Source organism: Varroa destructor, unplaced genomic scaffold, assembly GCF_002443255.2.
Source record: "Varroa destructor unplaced genomic scaffold, Vdes_3.0 BEIS01000002.1, whole genome shotgun sequence".
Lineage (NCBI taxonomy): Eukaryota > Metazoa > Arthropoda > Arachnida > Mesostigmata > Varroidae > Varroa > Varroa destructor.
In genome coordinates, this window is record NW_019211455.1 from 20,102,454 (window position 1) to 20,119,718 (window position 17,265).

A 17,265-nucleotide genomic window follows, 5' to 3' on the forward strand; every position below is an offset into this window, starting at 1 on the left:
CGTCGAAGAGATATCGTTTATAACCGAGATAATTGAATTTACTGAATATGTACGGTAAAGGAGTCGTGTCCAGAGTAGCTATAGTAGGCAGCGTGATTTGAAAAGCAATAGTTACCTTGTAGTTCAGCAAATTTTAACTTCATTTGTAATAACTTTCGTAACAATAACTTCAGCGGTGCTCTATCCTTCCTTATTAGATTTACAAGATTGTCACCAACGTTATGTGTTACGCACAGCAAATCCGTGCGACGAAGTAGGTGCATTAGGTGATTATCAAGTTTTTGTTTTTGAATGGCCAGTCTGTTGCTTGAACGTGTTAAAACCTAGCGAAAGCACTAAGCTCATTTGCCTTCAGTAACTGCTCAAAGTGGAGGGAACTTGAACGATATTAGTACTTAAATCGGTGAAAAGAAAAACTTGCATTAGATTTTACAACCAGTGAAAAGATAAAAAAAATTATAACTAAACTAAATTTTCTACCCTAAGGTATTCCGCTAGCAAAGTGATATTTCTTCGATTGCAAGTTACACGTATTGTCAAAAACGGGTTAAAAATGAGAAATTTTAATGAAAATTTTATTCGTCGTAATTTTATTCTACGCCCGACCAAAGCATATATAATTAAGTCTGTATCCGGTCAGCAGAATTACGATCCGAAAGAGGCGCGTGTAACACATTTCGTTAATAATAAACGTCACTCGTATCAGTCTATGTAGATATTCCGAAAGAGACCTGACTGAAATGCGATTTTAACAAAATAAAACTTCCAGTTCAACTCTATGCCAGATAAGTTTGGAATCCAACGTCAAAAGAAATTTTTATTAGAAGTACAAGGTGTCTTCATAATAAGGTATGTACAATTCATTGAATTGCGGCAATTACGATTTGGATCGGGCATTCTAATATTTAGGATTGATCTCGATCTTCATATTATTGACTTCCGTGCATTACGGAAGCCAGTAACTGGACTGCAATAGATGAACGCAAAAATTCTTGAAGACGCAGTAAAAAAAAATGGCAACGCAAATGTCAAGCTTACAGCTACCGAAATCACCGAGAGGGCTCGTTTTCATACGCAATTAATCAGGGAAGCATCAGGCTAAAAATCTTTGGGAACTTTTACTACAACGACCTGCTATAATGATCTTTTCAATAATGTTCAACCGCCTTTCGCAGCTTCAATAAAATAATGTATAGATAGTTAAAAAATATAGAGTATATGCTACATGGTTATCTGATGAGCGTATGGAAATGACCAGGCGAACTATAAAATATTTATTATTACCGAGATCACCCACTCGGACCTGCACAGTACCTAGGCCTATTACTTACTCTATAACAGTACTGCAGTTTAACCGACACTAGTAGAAGATTTTAGGCCAGGACCCAGCTTTTTTCAAGCCTCTGCTAGAACTGAAGATACATAAAAGAAAAAAGTAAAAGATCATACCAATGTTGTGCAAGACGGTATCCAAATCTATCACCGTTTCGTCTACAAGATGACTAGATTTGTAAATCGCTAAAAACCTAATGATGAAAAAGTGATGGGAGTTCACTCAGTGTCGGTGATTAGAATTATAGTACCTCCAAGCTGTGTCCCAACCCCGCCCGTTTTTTGACCGATAAGATGCACTCGTCAAATTCTGAACTACGTGTAAGGTTTACAAAATTTTCCTGACAAAAATGCAAATAAATAATATGCGAATGGAATCACTGTGTTTATACTTTTCGATTACGCTTTCTTAGCATGTTCTTTCTTATTATCCCATTATAGTTACACTGTACTGATAGTGCATGCCGTGTTCCTTTGTACACTGCTGGTAGCAGCGGATGTGCTTTTGCGTGCTCTTGTTTATTCTTTGAATTAGGTCTATTAAACGCCATTCAATAGTTTTTTTCTTAAAAATATACATGAGTCGGAAGGGGCGGAGATCATCTACTGGCTAATATGCATATGCCTTGATACTCAGGAAATAGTTCCGCCACCTTTAAAGAGCAAGTCGTGGTGTCAACCGCAAACAACAGTGCACCCTACGAGATCGTCTAAAATATAACAGTGGTGGGCTGAACGATTGCTACTGCGACAGGAACCAAATCAACAGGCCTTCGTTTATCTCATAAAAGCTATATATTTATTTAGTAACCCAAATATACCCGTCTTGGCTTACTTGCATCATTGCCCTTTGCTTTTGCTAAAAAGTAAAGGGCAATGATGCAACTGCCCAATGCATTGCCCATTGCAGTTCTCTAAACGTTTGGCATATATTGCGCTTATTCAGTGCACTTCGTTGTTTGTTCATTCGTAACTTCGCGCCAAATAAGGAGTTCACCATGGCCCGTTCCGCTATTCCGAAACTACTGGCAGCATCGCTGTTGGTACGAAAGCCGCCATTGTTGTTGACATTGGACGAAATGTCTGTTACGCTATAAAGTCCGTGGTGTTTCGTTTTTGAAGTGTTCATCTTGAAGGTAAGAACTGCATGTGACATAAGTTTTTTTTCCAAGTGAATGCAAAAAATAAGATGAAATGATCCTCTGTAACGATTATATGCATTCGGTGCTAATTGGCGCTGTGTCAACCTACGGTGTTAGACAGAGTGTACTGGTTTGTACCTTGCTTGCTCGGATTAAGCGCGTGTATTTCACTTGCTGCTGTTAGCTTATGGCCAACTGGCGTTAACAAATGGAATTTTTACGAAGAAAAATTCAAGTAAGAAAATGGGAGCTCATTGCTTAAATATGATTGAAATTAAAAAGCATATAAAAATATTTTCTTCTTAAGTTATATCCGCCATTTTTTTCAAGATGATTATTAACATCTCTTTGAGCGATGTTTGATGCATTATAAACAAGATCTTCACAACATGCCTTAGATTTGCTTCGCTTCGTAGAATATGTCCGAAGGCCACACTACTTCATAATATCCTTATTCACAACAAGTAGTTCCTATGCGGCTTAAAGAAAATATTTGTTTCTATTTTCTGCAGGAGTTTTTGATTAACCGTGATCGTTTTTTTTTGACGCTAGGGACGTACAAATTAAAGTAAATGCAGCATATTTTATTTTTTTTTTGCTATTATATATTTTACTTTCATATTGGCGTTCAATATTTTATTTATCGTTCAATGTCGTAACAAGTTTGCCAGAAAAAGCAATACCACTTTATTCAAAAGATTAGGAATCTGATCTCATATGTTTCTTTAGAGTGTCTGTTCACTATGTTTCCCGTTTTTTCAAATTCCTCGTGACATCAAAAGCGCAACGTTAAAGACAACAACGGAAAGAAAACATTGCTCGATAGGCTGTGCTTCAAGCGTAGGGCAGCGCCCAAGTGTAGAAGATGACGGGTCTCCCTCCGTTCCTGCCCCCTTTGGGCGCACCGGACCCATTCGTCATGGCGATAGCAATGCAAGCCCAGGCCGCGCAGGCGAACCAGGCACAGCAGCATCACCTAGCCGCGCAAATCGCTCAACAACAGCAGACGGGTGGCGGTCCCCCTGGAGTATCTCCAACCGCTGCGGGTCACATCCCACCACCCCCAGGTGCCACACATATGCCTCCACCACCACCTCATGGCCATATGCCCCCGCCACCAGGACACATCATACCGCCGCCACCTCCAGGCCCTATGGCACCTCCTCCTCCTCCCGGGCATATGGCACCACCACCGCCGCCCCCAGGAGGTAATCACATGCCACCCCTACCGAGCGGACCACCTGGTGGACCTTCGCTGCTCTCGTCTCAGCAGTTTGTTCCACCGCAGCACCAGCAGCTTAGTGATGCAAAACTACAGGAAAAAGGTATAACAGCAACGACAGTGCGGATTTTGAGATGTATGTATTTATACGTTTATCGTTGTTATTGTTCTAATATTGAAGTTGTCAATGGATTACTGGTTGAAGACGCTTAAAGTATAAATAGCTTCCTAATTAGCTAGCTAGATTTATCAAGTTAATTATTAACAGCACCTTTGCGCGGAGAGCTGGGCAGCTTGCTTTTGCCAATAAATATGATGGTTATGAAAAGCTTAACATATTAATTAGTTTAGTATTTTGATAATTTGTAGCCCGCAAATGGCAACAGCTGCAGTCGAAACGATACTCAGAAAAGAGAAAATTCGGTTTTGTCGACGCGCAGAAAGAAGATATGCCGCCCGAGCATTTGAGAAAGATTATGCGTGATCACGGAGATATGACTTCAAGGAAATTTCGTCACGACAAACGAGTCTACCTCGGCGCTCTCAAATATATGCCTCATGCGGTGCTGAAGCTGCTTGAGAATATGCCAATGCCTTGGGAACAGATTCGGGATGTTAATGTTCTGTATCATATTACGGGTGCCATTACATTCGTGAACGAGATTCCGTGGGTTATTGAGCCAGCTTACATCGCTCAATGGGGGTACGTTTTGTTAGTGCTAGTTTTTGTGCCTTTTATAAGATATGTCATTTTTCTAAAATCTGTCACACGACAGAACACTTTGCTACTTTGACAAACAGTTCTTTCGCAAATGAAAGGTAAATTTACCTGTTATAAGTATCTAACCTAACTGCGAGCATGGCATCGTCATTTCATTAGTAGCTCAGTAGTCAAAGGACACTTGATGGCACTTAGTAATAAAAGGCTCTCCTTTGTTGCCCTTTGTATTTTAGCACCATGTGGTTGATGATGCGTCGTGAAAAACGAGATCGGCGACACTTTAAGCGAATGCGTTTTCCACCGTTTGACGATGAAGAACCACCTTTAGATTATGCCGACAATGTACTTGATGTTGAGCCTCTAGAAGCCGTACAAATGGATCTGGGGACCGAAGAGGTTTGTTATCAAATATCTGATCAAACGTAACACCATGCCATGGAAAATTAACAAAAGTTAGACACTTAAAGATAATTCTCTACGCATTGCCTTTTTCAAATACACATTTGTTACTTTATGTTTATGTATAGAAAACAATTGTACAAATTCATCTTCGGAAGATTCACATTTTTCTTGAATCTGACCGAGTAATTTGCCGAGTCATCAATTTTTCGGCAAAATATTTATAAATAAAAGGTTAGAAATTTGAAGATGCTTATCTAAGGATTGTTTTCGTGCATCGCGAAGAACAAGAGCACTAACACTTAAAGCAAATGCGTAAATATTTCGTTCGTAAAAATATAATAATGCAAAAAAATTGTAGAAGCTTATATACTTTTCTTTCTATTAGGCTACATCAATTTGAAGACGTAATTTCCTTATCCAAATTTTAGCGAAATGTACAACATATGGAAGCAAAATTTTAATCATTGAAGATTTTTTCTTATATATATATTCTTATCTAGACAAATGTGTGTTTCAGGATGCTCCAGTAGCATCCTGGTTCTACGAGCATCGACCGCTTGTCGACGAAGCTGCACACGTGAATGGGTCTACATATCGTAGGTGGACGCTGTCACTACCTCAAATGGCGGCGTTGTACCGACTTGCTAATCCATTGTTGACAGATCTTGTCGACGATAATTACTTTTATCTGTTCGACCTTCGAAGCTTCTTCACAGCGAAGGCCTTGAATATGGCAATTCCTGGAGGACCTAAATTTGAGCCGCTTGTCAAAGACATCAATCCCGCGTAAATAGCTCACTTAGTATTCACGATTTTTCATTTGATATATACGTATATTCAATTAGAGGCGCCTGAAAGCACAAGAAGTTATATTACATATGCAATTGAACTACTGCCTTATGATTACCAAACATGACAAATTACGTGTCAGTTTTAAGGCATTCGATCATTATTGGGTGCCTATTGTAACTTGTTTCAATTGTATTGTAAAAAGTGTAAAGCAGTGTTAACGAATAAGCTTTCTTCTTATAAAACTTCGCTCATTTTTCTTACAGTGATGAGGATTGGAACGAGTTTAACGATATAAACAAGATTATTATTCGACAACCTATCCGAACAGAATATCGAATTGCGTTTCCATTTCTATACAATAACGTGCCCAATTCGCACGTTCATCTGTCGTGGTATCATACGCCAAGTGTGGTGTTCATCAAAACCGAAGATCCTGATCTTCCAGCCTTTTATTACGATCCTCTGATTAATCCAATTGCGCACCGACATAACGCAACTGCGAAGATTCCTGCAATGGACGAGCTGCTGCCAGAAGACGACGATGAGTTCGAACTACCGCAAGGAGTTCAACCGTTTCTGCAGGATTGCCCGCTCTATACGGACAACACTGCTAATGGCATCGCTCTTCTATGGGCACCGAGGCCGTTTAATTTGCGGTCAGATCGTACAAAGCGTGCATTGGATGTACCCCTTGTTAAGAGTTGGTACAGAGAGCATTGTCCACCTAATATGCCGGTCAAAGTGCGTGTCTCGTATCAGAAGTTGCTGAAGTATTATGTACTTAATGCATTGCACCAGCGACCACCAAAGCCACAGAAAAAACGCTACTTATTCCGCTCATTTAAAGCTACAAAATTTTTCCAGTCAACGACCATCGACTGGGTCGAGGCAGGATTGCAAGTATGTCGGCAGGGCTACAATATGCTGAATCTTCTCATTCACCGAAAGAACCTGAATTATCTTCACCTTGACTATAATTTTAACCTGAAGCCAGTGAAGACTCTAACGACAAAGGAGCGTAAGAAGTCCCGATTCGGTAATGCATTCCATCTTTGCCGTGAGATCCTGCGGCTGACAAAGCTAATTGTTGATTCGCACGTCCAATATCGTCTGAACAACGTCGATGCGTTCCAGCTTGCCGACGGCCTTCAGTATATTTTCGCTCACGTGGGGCAACTCACCGGTATGTACCGGTACAAGTACAAGCTGATGCGACAAATTCGCATGTGCAAGGATTTAAAGCATCTGATTTATTACCGTTTCAACACTGGAACCGTGGCCAAAGGTCCGGGTTGCGGTTTCTGGGCACCAGGATGGCGTGTCTGGTTGTTTTTCCTGCGAGGAATCACTCCGTTACTCGAACGCTGGCTTGGCAATCTTCTATCAAGGCAATTTGAAGGACGTCATTCAAAAGGCGTAGCCAAAACCGGTGAGTTCATTAAACTCATACTAGCGCAAAAATTATATGCTCGTCACATTTGCTACACTGTCTGTGATAAATGAAAGGCTGAAGCTGCGTTCCTGAAAATCATTCCAAGTTTGTTCATTAAAGCACACAAGAAGAATAGGCAGTTGCTTTATTAATATCGAAGGTTTCACCAATAAGATTTAACAGCTCTCTCCTCACGTAGCTCTCTTAGCTGTAGTAAAAAACTAGTAACAATGGAGTAGCAACGCGTTTCGATTTTAGTTACCAAGCAACGTGTGGAGTCGCACTTCGATCTCGAGCTACGCGCCTCCGTCATGCATGACATCATCGACATGATGCCAGAAGGCATTAAGCAAAACAAAGCCCGTACGATCCTGCAACATCTAAGCGAGGCGTGGCGCTGTTGGAAGGCCAATATTCCATGGAAGGTTCCCGGCTTGCCTATCCCGATCGAGAACATGATTTTGCGGTATGTGAAGATGAAGGCTGATTGGTGGACGAACACTGCTCATTACAATCGCGAGCGTATCCGACGCGGCGCGACCGTCGACAAGACCGTCTGTAAAAAAAATCTGGGTCGACTGACGCGTTTATACTTAAAAGCGGAACAGGAACGCCAACATAATTACCTTAAGGACGGTCCATACATCTCGGACGAGGAGGCCGTTGCTATCTATACGACGACTGTGCATTGGCTTGAAAGTCGTCGATTTTCGCCTGTACCCTTTCCTCCGCTATCGTATAAGCATGACACGAAGTTGCTGATTTTGGCTCTCGAACGACTCAAGGAAGTGTATTCGGTTAAAAGTCGCCTCAATCAAAGCCAGAGAGAGGAGCTTGGCCTCATTGAGCAGGCCTACGACAATCCCCACGAAGCGCTATCACGCATCAAGCGTCACCTACTCACCCAGAGAGCGTTTAAGGAGGTGAACATTTTTCAATATTTTACCTACCATTGCTAAGACCTGATGCTTGCTAGAAAAAATATATTGCACAAGCTGCTCTCATAGCAATCAAGTGTTTCTCTCATTCAGCCGTTTAATTGAAGCGTCGTGTTTTAACTCTCTTCAAGCGTTTTTGATCAGATAATCTGCGAAGTGTGTTCAATGATGAATTGCTTTGCGAAGCCTTCCCTTCGGGCGGTCGAGGCGTCAACTAAATGACACTACTTACTTGCCCTGGACTGGTCCATACGTTCCCTTGTATGCGGTTTGAGCATAGTAGAATGCCTGAGTGCGAATGGTTTGTTTTATTTTCGCATGAGACATATAGCACCAATGAAGACAAGAATTAATTCGAAGCTGTTTTCCGACGTCTGGTTTGAATTCCATAACTTTGCGTGACGCCTGTTTGTTAAGAATTCATTAGTATTATTTATTATCTTAGAATAACTTCCAAGTTTTCTTTCGCACATGTTTGTCTTTTTTCTCTTAATATATAGTTTTTGCACTGTCTTCCTTGTCCTTCCTCCAAGGTCAAAATTACGTTCGCGATATTGAGATTTTGCTTAGATTTTTTGGTTTTCGCTATTGTAACTTCCTTCAGACGCCACACTTTGGTGGTACAATCGACCAGACCTGTCGTGAGCTCATGAAGGTATCAAGTTTTCAATCTAAGGTGCTGTCTCATGTGACATTTCAACAGACACTCGATTGCTGTGAGGAGTCAAAGGCGAATGCGAACACTGCAGGCGTTTCACAAGCGTGAAACGTTCATAGGGTTCGAATGGTCAAGTGGCCGGGAGAGTGACAACTAAATGATTTGGTGTAGCATTTCTGAGAACACATAGCGTGCACTATGCACCGCAAGAAATAAAAAACTTAATTTTTGGCTACATTTAGCAAAATCTTTAACATTAGTTCGCAACTAGTCCTTACTTCTTAATTAAGAAAAAATAAACAAAAAAACAAACTTATAGGTTATGCAATATGTTCGTAGGAATCCTGGTTGTCCCGTTATAACTTTAGCGTTTTTTTTGTTTCACGGCTTTACTATTACAGGTTGGCATCGAATTCATGGACCTTTATAGCCATCTCATTCCAGTCCATGAGGTCGAGCCGCTTGAAAAGATTACGGATGCATATCTAGATCAATATATGTGGTACGAGGCTGACAAGCGACGGTTGTTTCCACCATGGATCAAACCGGCCGACTCGGAGCCACCACCTCTGCTTGTGTACAAGTGGTGCCAGGGGATCAACAACCTACAGGACGTATGGGAAACGGGTGAAGGCGAATGTGCGGTAATGATGGAATCCCGCTTTGAGAAACTTTACGAAAAGATGGATCTAACATTGCTCAATCGACTGCTGCGTCTTATTGTTGATCATAACATCGCCGACTATATGACAGCCAAAAACAACGTGGTTATAAACTACAAGGATATGAATCATACGAATTCATATGGTATCCTTCGTGGTCTTCAGTTCTCGTCATTTATTGTACAGTACTATGGCTTAGTGCTCGATCTATTGTTGCTGGGCTTGCAGCGTGCCTCGGAAATGGCAGGACCCCCACAGATGCCGAACGATTTTCTGTCGTTCCAAGATGTACCGACAGAAACCGGGCATCCGATTCGCCTCTATTCACGTTATATCGATCGAGTGCACGTTTTCTTTAGATTCACCGCCGATGAGGCGCGCGATTTAATCCAAAGATATCTTACAGAGCATCCTGACCCGAATAATGAAAACATAGTTGGGTATAACAATAAGAAATGTTGGCCCCGCGACTCTCGTATGCGTCTTATGAAGCATGACGTGAATCTTGGCAGAGCCGTATTTTGGGATATCAAGAATCGTTTGCCACGCTCAGTAACAACAGTCCAGTGGGATGCAAGCTTCGTTTCTGTGTATTCAAAGGATAATCCTAACCTCTTGTTCAATATGTGTGGGTTTGAATGCCGAATCCTGCCGAAATGTCGGATGTCGCATGACGAGGTAAATATTTTATTTAAATTATTCGTCATTTTTGCCGTACATATTGAAGATGGCTCGGCCAGAAAAGTAATGATAAAATGATGATGAATCAATAATAAATGCTTTAAACAAGAGCCGATATAAGATATATCTAATAATCCAAGCTAGGTAAGTTCTCCTGGCCATGAACAGGTTTATAGATTATTTATAGCTGCAATTGTATATTGGTGACGTTATAGTTAACTCACAAGGACGGGGTGTGGAATTTACAAAATGAGGTAACAAAAGAGCGTACAGCCCAGTGTTTTCTACGTGTGGATGACGAATCGCTGGCAAAGTTCCACAACCGTGTGCGACAAATTCTGATGGCGTCAGGTTCAACAACGTTTACGAAAATAGTCAATAAATGGAATACTGCCCTCATTGGTTAGTTGCCATCTAAATGTATTATTGCAATGTACGATATCGGCTAAATTATGCGGCGATAACAATGTTCCAATCTACTCATAGGCCTTAGGCCTAATTAGAAGTAAATTGTAGGGCCATAAAATCTCTGTTCATATACGTATGTGTATCAGTTAGTGAATAATATATTCAGAAACTTCAGTTGCTTTGCAAATGTTAATGTAATCTCAATGCACAGTCATTTCAGCGTTATGAATAACATTGTTTCAGCGAAACTAAAGTAGAAGACAGTCATCTAGTTATTATTTTGATACAACGCATTGTTTTAATTCCCGTTGACTAACATGGAGTGTTGTCGATATTGTCTCACAGGCCTGATGACCTATTACCGCGAAGCCGTGGTGAATACCCAAGAGCTTCTAGATCTCTTGGTAAAGTGCGAGAACAAAATTCAGACTCGAATCAAAATTGGCCTGAACTCAAAGATGCCATCGCGTTTTCCACCGGTGGTATTCTATACTCCAAAAGAGCTCGGTGGTTTAGGCATGCTGTCAATGGGTCATGTACTCATCCCACAGAGCGATCTGAGGTGGAGCAAGCAGACTGACCTCGGAATTACGCATTTCAGGTCAGGTATGTCACATGACGAGGATCAAGTTATTCCTAACTTATATCGTTACATTCAGCCGTGGGAAAGCGAGTTCGTAGACTCGCAACGTGTGTGGGCAGAGTACGCTCTCAAGCGACAGGAAGCATTAGCACAGAACCGTCGGTTAACTCTCGAAGATCTCGAGGACTCATGGGATCGCGGCATCCCGCGTATTAATACGTTGTTCCAAAAAGACCGTCACACCCTCGCTTATGATAAGGGCTGGCGTGTACGAACGGACTTTAAACAGTATCAAGTCCTGAAGCAGAATCCGTTCTGGTGGACGCATCAACGCCACGACGGCAAACTGTGGAACCTTAACAACTACCGGACGGATATGATTCAGGCGCTCGGAGGCGTGGAGGGAATCCTCGAGCACACTTTGTTTAAGGGCACCTATTTCCCAACTTGGGAGGGTCTATTCTGGGAGAAAGCGTCAGGTTTCGAAGAAAGTATGAAGTACAAGAAACTCACAAATGCTCAGCGATCTGGTCTCAACCAGATTCCTAATCGACGTTTTACACTGTGGTGGTCACCGACTATCAACCGCGCTAATGTTTACGTCGGTTTCCAAGTGCAGCTTGACTTGACAGGCATATTCATGCACGGAAAAATTCCAACGCTTAAAATATCATTAATTCAAATCTTCCGTGCCCATCTGTGGCAGAAAATTCATGAGTCGATTGTCATGGATTTATGTCAAGTGTTCGACCAAGAGTTGGACGCTCTTGAAATCGAGACTGTTCAGAAGGAGACGATTCATCCTCGAAAAAGCTACAAAATGAACTCGTCGTGTGCGGACATTCTCCTATTCGCCACCTACAAGTGGAATGTCTCTCGACCAAGTCTGCTAGCAGACAGCAAAGACACGATGGATGGCACTACCACGCAAAAGTTCTGGATCGATATTCAGCTTCGATGGGGCGACTATGACTCGCACGACATCGAGCGTTACGCCCGTGCAAAATTCCTGGATTATACTACGGATAACATGTCTATCTACCCGTCTCCCACCGGTGTGCTTGTCGCTGTCGATTTAGCCTACAATCTGCACTCGGCTTTTGGCAACTGGTTCCCAGGGTCGAAGCCATTGATTCAGCAGGCACTAGCGAAGATCATGAAGGCAAATCCCGCGCTGTATGTCCTTCGTGAACGGATCCGCAAGGGCCTTCAGCTCTATTCCTCGGAGCCTACCGAGCCGTACCTTAGCTCGCAAAACTACGGCGAACTCTTCAGCAACCAGATAATTTGGTTCGTCGATGATACGAACGTGTATCGTGTCACAATCCACAAAACGTTTGAAGGTAACCTGACGACGAAGCCCATTAATGGTGCGATTTTCATCTTCAACCCACGTACGGGCCAGCTTTTCCTAAAGGTTATCCACACGTCAGTGTGGGCCGGACAAAAGCGTCTTGGTCAGCTGGCTAAATGGAAGACGGCCGAAGAGGTAGCCGCATTGATTCGTTCGCTGCCTGTAGAAGAACAGCCTAAACAAATTATCGTCACAAGAAAGGGTATGCTTGACCCTCTTGAGGTCCACTTGCTTGACTTCCCTAACATAGTGATCAAGGGTTCAGAGCTACAATTGCCATTCCAGGCATGCCTCAAAGTCGAGAAATTCGGCGATCTTATTCTCAAGGCGCAGGAGCCGCAAATGGTATTATTCAATTTGTATGATGACTGGCTTAAATCTATCTCGTCGTATACGGCCTTTTCACGACTCATTCTCATCTTGCGTGCTTTGCACGTCAACAATGAGCGGACAAAGGTCGTGCTGAAGCCAGACAAAACGACGATCACGGAGCCCCATCACATCTGGCCCACATTAACGGACGAGGAATGGATCAACGTGGAACTCAAACTGAAAGAACTCATCTTGGCTGACTACGGCAAGAAGAACAATGTAAACGTTGCTTCACTAACCCAGTCCGAGGTCCGAGACATTATTCTCGGTATGGAAATCTCTGCACCGTCAGCCCAGAGACAACAAATCGCCGAAATTGAAAAGCAGACCAAAGAGCAGTCGCAGCTTACGGCCACGACTACCAAGACAGTCAATAAGCATGGAGATGAGATTATTACATCAACGACTAGCAACTACGAGACAATGACATTCGCCTCACGCACTGAATGGCGGGTGAGTATCCAATTATTTTAATAATTTGGGTATCCCTTTTAGGTGCATTCAAATTGTGTAAAAATTTTAGCATGCTGGTTGGAGTAACAAGCATGCATTCATCCGTTGAAGCCACTTCTCTTTAGAATCAAATAAGAAATCCTCGATGGCGGAAAATGCGTCGTTTTTCGATTTCATGTAAAAGCCAGCTATTATCCAACTTCCCACATTGGACCAATTCATTTTAAAATAAGAACGCATTGCTCGAAATCGACGGTCTATGTCAGTGTCGCCTTACATTGGCTGCTAAAAAATCCAAGAAAAGATTCAAGGAGCGATCCTCAAGTGAAGATCCTCAGTAGGGTCTAGGAAAAATTCATCATTTTAATACTTCTAGATTAAGAGAAAAGAAATATCGATTGCTACTTGGGTTGTCCAAATAACATCCAACAGTTCTTTTTGTACTTTTTTTGTACCTTTTGCATTTTTGGAGCATTTGGGCTGTTATCAACGCAAAATGTAATTCCGTTGAAATTATTATTTTCAGCGAATTACATCTGCCTGTTTCGCTTGATGCGTAGCTTCCATTGAAATTAAAAAAAATATTAATGATGACTAGTTAGTGGGCCTATTAAATAAGCATGACCATTAGAAATGATGCTTTTAGCTATTAGCGCATACAAAATAATTTGTTAAAGTTTTTAATTTAAACGAGTCATTATATGCATGTATACACACATATATATATATATATATATATATATATATATATATATATATATATATATAGTAGTGCAAACAGAGCAGGTATTACATGTTAAGATTTAACAAATCGTAATTTCATAAGAAAACTTTTTCTTTTTTTTTTAGCAAACGCAACCACTGTATTATGAGCGTTTGTCTATTTTAGATACGGTTAAACCAATAATGAGTAAGCATCATCTAAAGGTGTTCGCTGCTCCCGTTTTAGATCTTGTCAGGTTACTATCAATTACCATCATGTTTTTGACTCTTGCTAATGGATGTGGACAAGAGTTCCTTCGGCGTGCGCAAGATTTAGCGCGCCGAATTTTAGTCTGTCCTATATAAATGGGGCTTTTCACCTAAGCAGGCTCTGGTGTTCAATGGCTTCTGCGGCCGGCGAATGTCATTAATAGCCTGACTGGTTTTGCGGGCCGCGACATTGCTTAGTAAGGACCTGTAAGTTAGCTCAGTAATGAACACAACAATTACGTCAAACTCAGTTGCAATTGTCTTCTTTGCCGTTTACAGGTACGTGCGATATCCGCCACGAATTTGCATCTTCGAACTAATCACATATATGTTTCGTCCGATGACATCAAGGAGGCGGGCTACACCTATATTCTGCCGAAAAACGTACTCAAAAAGTTTATAATAATCTCAGATCTGCGGACGCAAATTGCTGCTTATTTGTACGGTGTTTCCCCGCCAGATAATCCCCAGGTAGATTGACCTGACAACACTTTGTAATAATTTACAGTTTCGACCTCACAAACGTGTAATTTAGCAGTTAACGGCCGAAATGTTCGTTACCTGTGCTATGAGTAGCACGATCAATGAATTTTATGCACATGCTCTTAACTACTTGTTTTTAAGCAATTACATTGCCGTCCTTATCATGAAATTGTACTAGTCGCCTATGCAATTTTTCGTTATTAATTGGATGTGCTTGCAGGTTAAGGAGATCCGTTGTCTTGTTATACCACCACAATGCGGAACGCATCAAAGTGTGACACTCCCACAAGCGCTGCCGCAGCATGACTACCTGAAAGATTTGGAAGCCTTAGGCTGGATGCATACGCAACCGAATGAGCTGCCCCAGCTCTCACCTCAGGTATTTAATTATTTATTTTTATTCCTTGCTGTGTCATAGGGTTCAATTCATGTTGATTCTAAACGTATCTGAATGCACACAATTTTTTCCAGAGCAAGGTAACAATATACGTGTACACGTCAATTAGCAATTACGCACGATAACTAATTATCTGGCCTTCTCTTTATTATAGAGCCAGATATATGAGCTGACAGTAGCCGCAGTGGGTATATAAACACACTTTTATGGAATTTGAAATCTAGCAACGTTACCAATAGCTTTCCGTACAATAATTTGCTGTCTTTCTTTTGTGAATACGTAATATTTTCAGGATGTCAGTACGCACGCACGAATGATGGCTGATAATCAAACATGGGATTGCGAGAAAACCATTGTACTGACATGCTCTTTTACGCCAGGTTCGTGTTCTTTAACCGCATACAAGCTTACACCGTCTGGCTATGAGTGGGGCAGGCTGAACACTGACCGCGGCAACAACCCCAAAGGCTATTTGCCCTCACACTACGAAAGAGTGCAAATGCTGCTTAGCGATCGATTTCTTGGCTTCTTTATGGTGCCGGCTCAAGGCTCCTGGAACTACAATTTCATGGGTTAGTATCGCGCTGCTATAATGTTAACGGCCATGAACCGTACGGTTTGTACGATACCGTACAAACCGTCTTGCGATATTTACAACTCTGTCACTATTCGCTGCCTTATAAACGAAGCAGAAAATGTAGCTATATGGCTTGAGGCACTCACTAAATAGAATGCGGGATTACTAGGTAAAAGTTGAATGCTGCGACCGATAGTTCGCCTTGCTTTTAATATGGTCTGGTTAAACTTATTGAATGTTAACTGAAGTATGCATATACAATATTTCACTTTACAGCTTAGTAATGCAGATTATATTTAAATTAGTGTTCTTACGACATGAAGTTGAATCTTTATATTATGTAATTAGTTATAATTTGTATATATCTTTAGTAACCTATTTTGAGTAGTCAAGTACAAGACCTCTTAGTAAGTATCAGCAACATTATATTTTTTGCCAAATGCTATGTTTAAATTTCTACGTTACTTCCCACTTTTCTGTTTCAGGTGTACGGCACGATGTAAACATGAAGTACGATTTGGCGCTTGCAAATCCCAAGGAATTCTATCACGAGGTCCACCGTCCATCGCACTTTCTCAACTTTAGTGCCCTTGAGGAAGGAGAGGCCGTAGGTGCCGACAGAGAAGACCTGTTCCAGTGAACAAAGGCAGCAAGATGCTGAAATCTTTCAATAAGTACTGAAAGAAATTTTGTGAATTGGCAGAGCATTGTCTGCGAAAATGTATATACACGTATAATTAAAAACAAATTACGTTGATGAAATATATTTGGAAAAATATTATGTATATTAATTTCTCTTAACCAATAAGATTTAAAGTGGGTGTAAAGAAAATCCAATGGTTTTTGACTGATTAGTTACTATATAACTGAATGTGGTAGATTTCGAAAATGATATGATCGTAATAAAGGGGCTTCTTTTAGAGTATCAACATCATGCAAACAGACGCTTATTTATTTTGTTGCAAGTTAGTCCGTCTACAGTATAATGCTATCTGTGTTATCTGGTATTGCGTGACATTGAATGAAATTAACTGCTCTGAAGAATTTACTGTACCTATTTACCCTCATATTACAACAGATTGCAAGAAATTATTACTAGATTAATTAAAAATTTTCTATGAATTACAGTATTCTTCATCAACAAATTGTAGATGTTCAACTTTTCGCTGGAGGAAGAGACGAACTTTCGAAAATACTGGACTTGCTAGATATGTTTACAGAATTCTCCTGCATTCCGTAGATTCTTGTTATATTGAGCGCGTACATATTATGATGCTGTATCCACCATATTCAGTACGTGCATATTATAAAATGAGGCTGGCAACTCAGGCTGAGTTTTTTCTTGAGCTTACGCGGCCTCTTCCTAAAAGCTCGGTATTCATAGCACATAAGAAACTTCAATCTACTACATGCCTTGGACAACAAGACTGCTTGTAGTCTTTTTATTATTTTTTAGTCTTTTTAAAATTGCTTTTTATAAAGCAATTTTGAGCTAGACTCCTATAAGCTAACGAATTCAATAATATTATCAACCTTTTTAGTGGGGAGAAAACTATAGTGCTATAATTTAAAGCCGACAAAATCGTCGAATCTGGGAAGTGCAAGAGTTATGCCCACTTGTCACTTGTTACCATTCTAACTGCTTTATTGCTCCTTCTAACATACACACTCAAGCCAAAGTTAC

General features: G+C 41.1%; 1 protein-coding gene across 1 annotated transcript; it reads left to right on the forward strand.

Annotated features, from left to right (window-relative positions):
- The first annotated feature begins 2,352 nt into the window (after positions 1-2,352).
- On the forward strand, positions 2,353-16,521 carry Prp8 (pre-mRNA processing factor 8). Its single transcript, XM_022790246.2, has 14 exons — positions 2,353-2,468; positions 3,257-3,799; positions 4,066-4,399; positions 4,651-4,813; positions 5,337-5,605; positions 5,875-7,040; positions 7,302-7,966; positions 9,041-9,979; positions 10,198-10,384; positions 10,736-13,152; positions 14,404-14,595; positions 14,828-14,986; positions 15,297-15,576; positions 16,067-16,521. The coding sequence occupies exons 2-14, from the start codon at positions 3,340-3,342 to the stop codon at positions 16,219-16,221; spliced, it is 7,386 nt and encodes a 2,461-aa protein (XP_022645981.1). The 5' UTR covers positions 2,353-2,468; positions 3,257-3,339; the 3' UTR covers positions 16,222-16,521.
- Positions 16,522-17,265: the final 744 nt, after the last annotated feature.

Excerpts from the sequence above, each read along its gene's own strand:
- Prp8 (XM_022790246.2), top strand. The coding sequence starts at position 3,340 with ATGACGGGTCTCCCTCCGTTCCTGCCCCCTTTGGGCGCACCGGACCCA. Across the intron at positions 7,967-9,040 it reads CCCAGAGAGCGTTTAAGGAG|GTTGGCATCGAATTCATGGA; the intron begins GTGAACATTTTT and ends TTACTATTACAG. Across the intron at positions 15,577-16,066 it reads CTGGAACTACAATTTCATGG|GTGTACGGCACGATGTAAAC; the intron begins GTTAGTATCGCG and ends TTTCTGTTTCAG.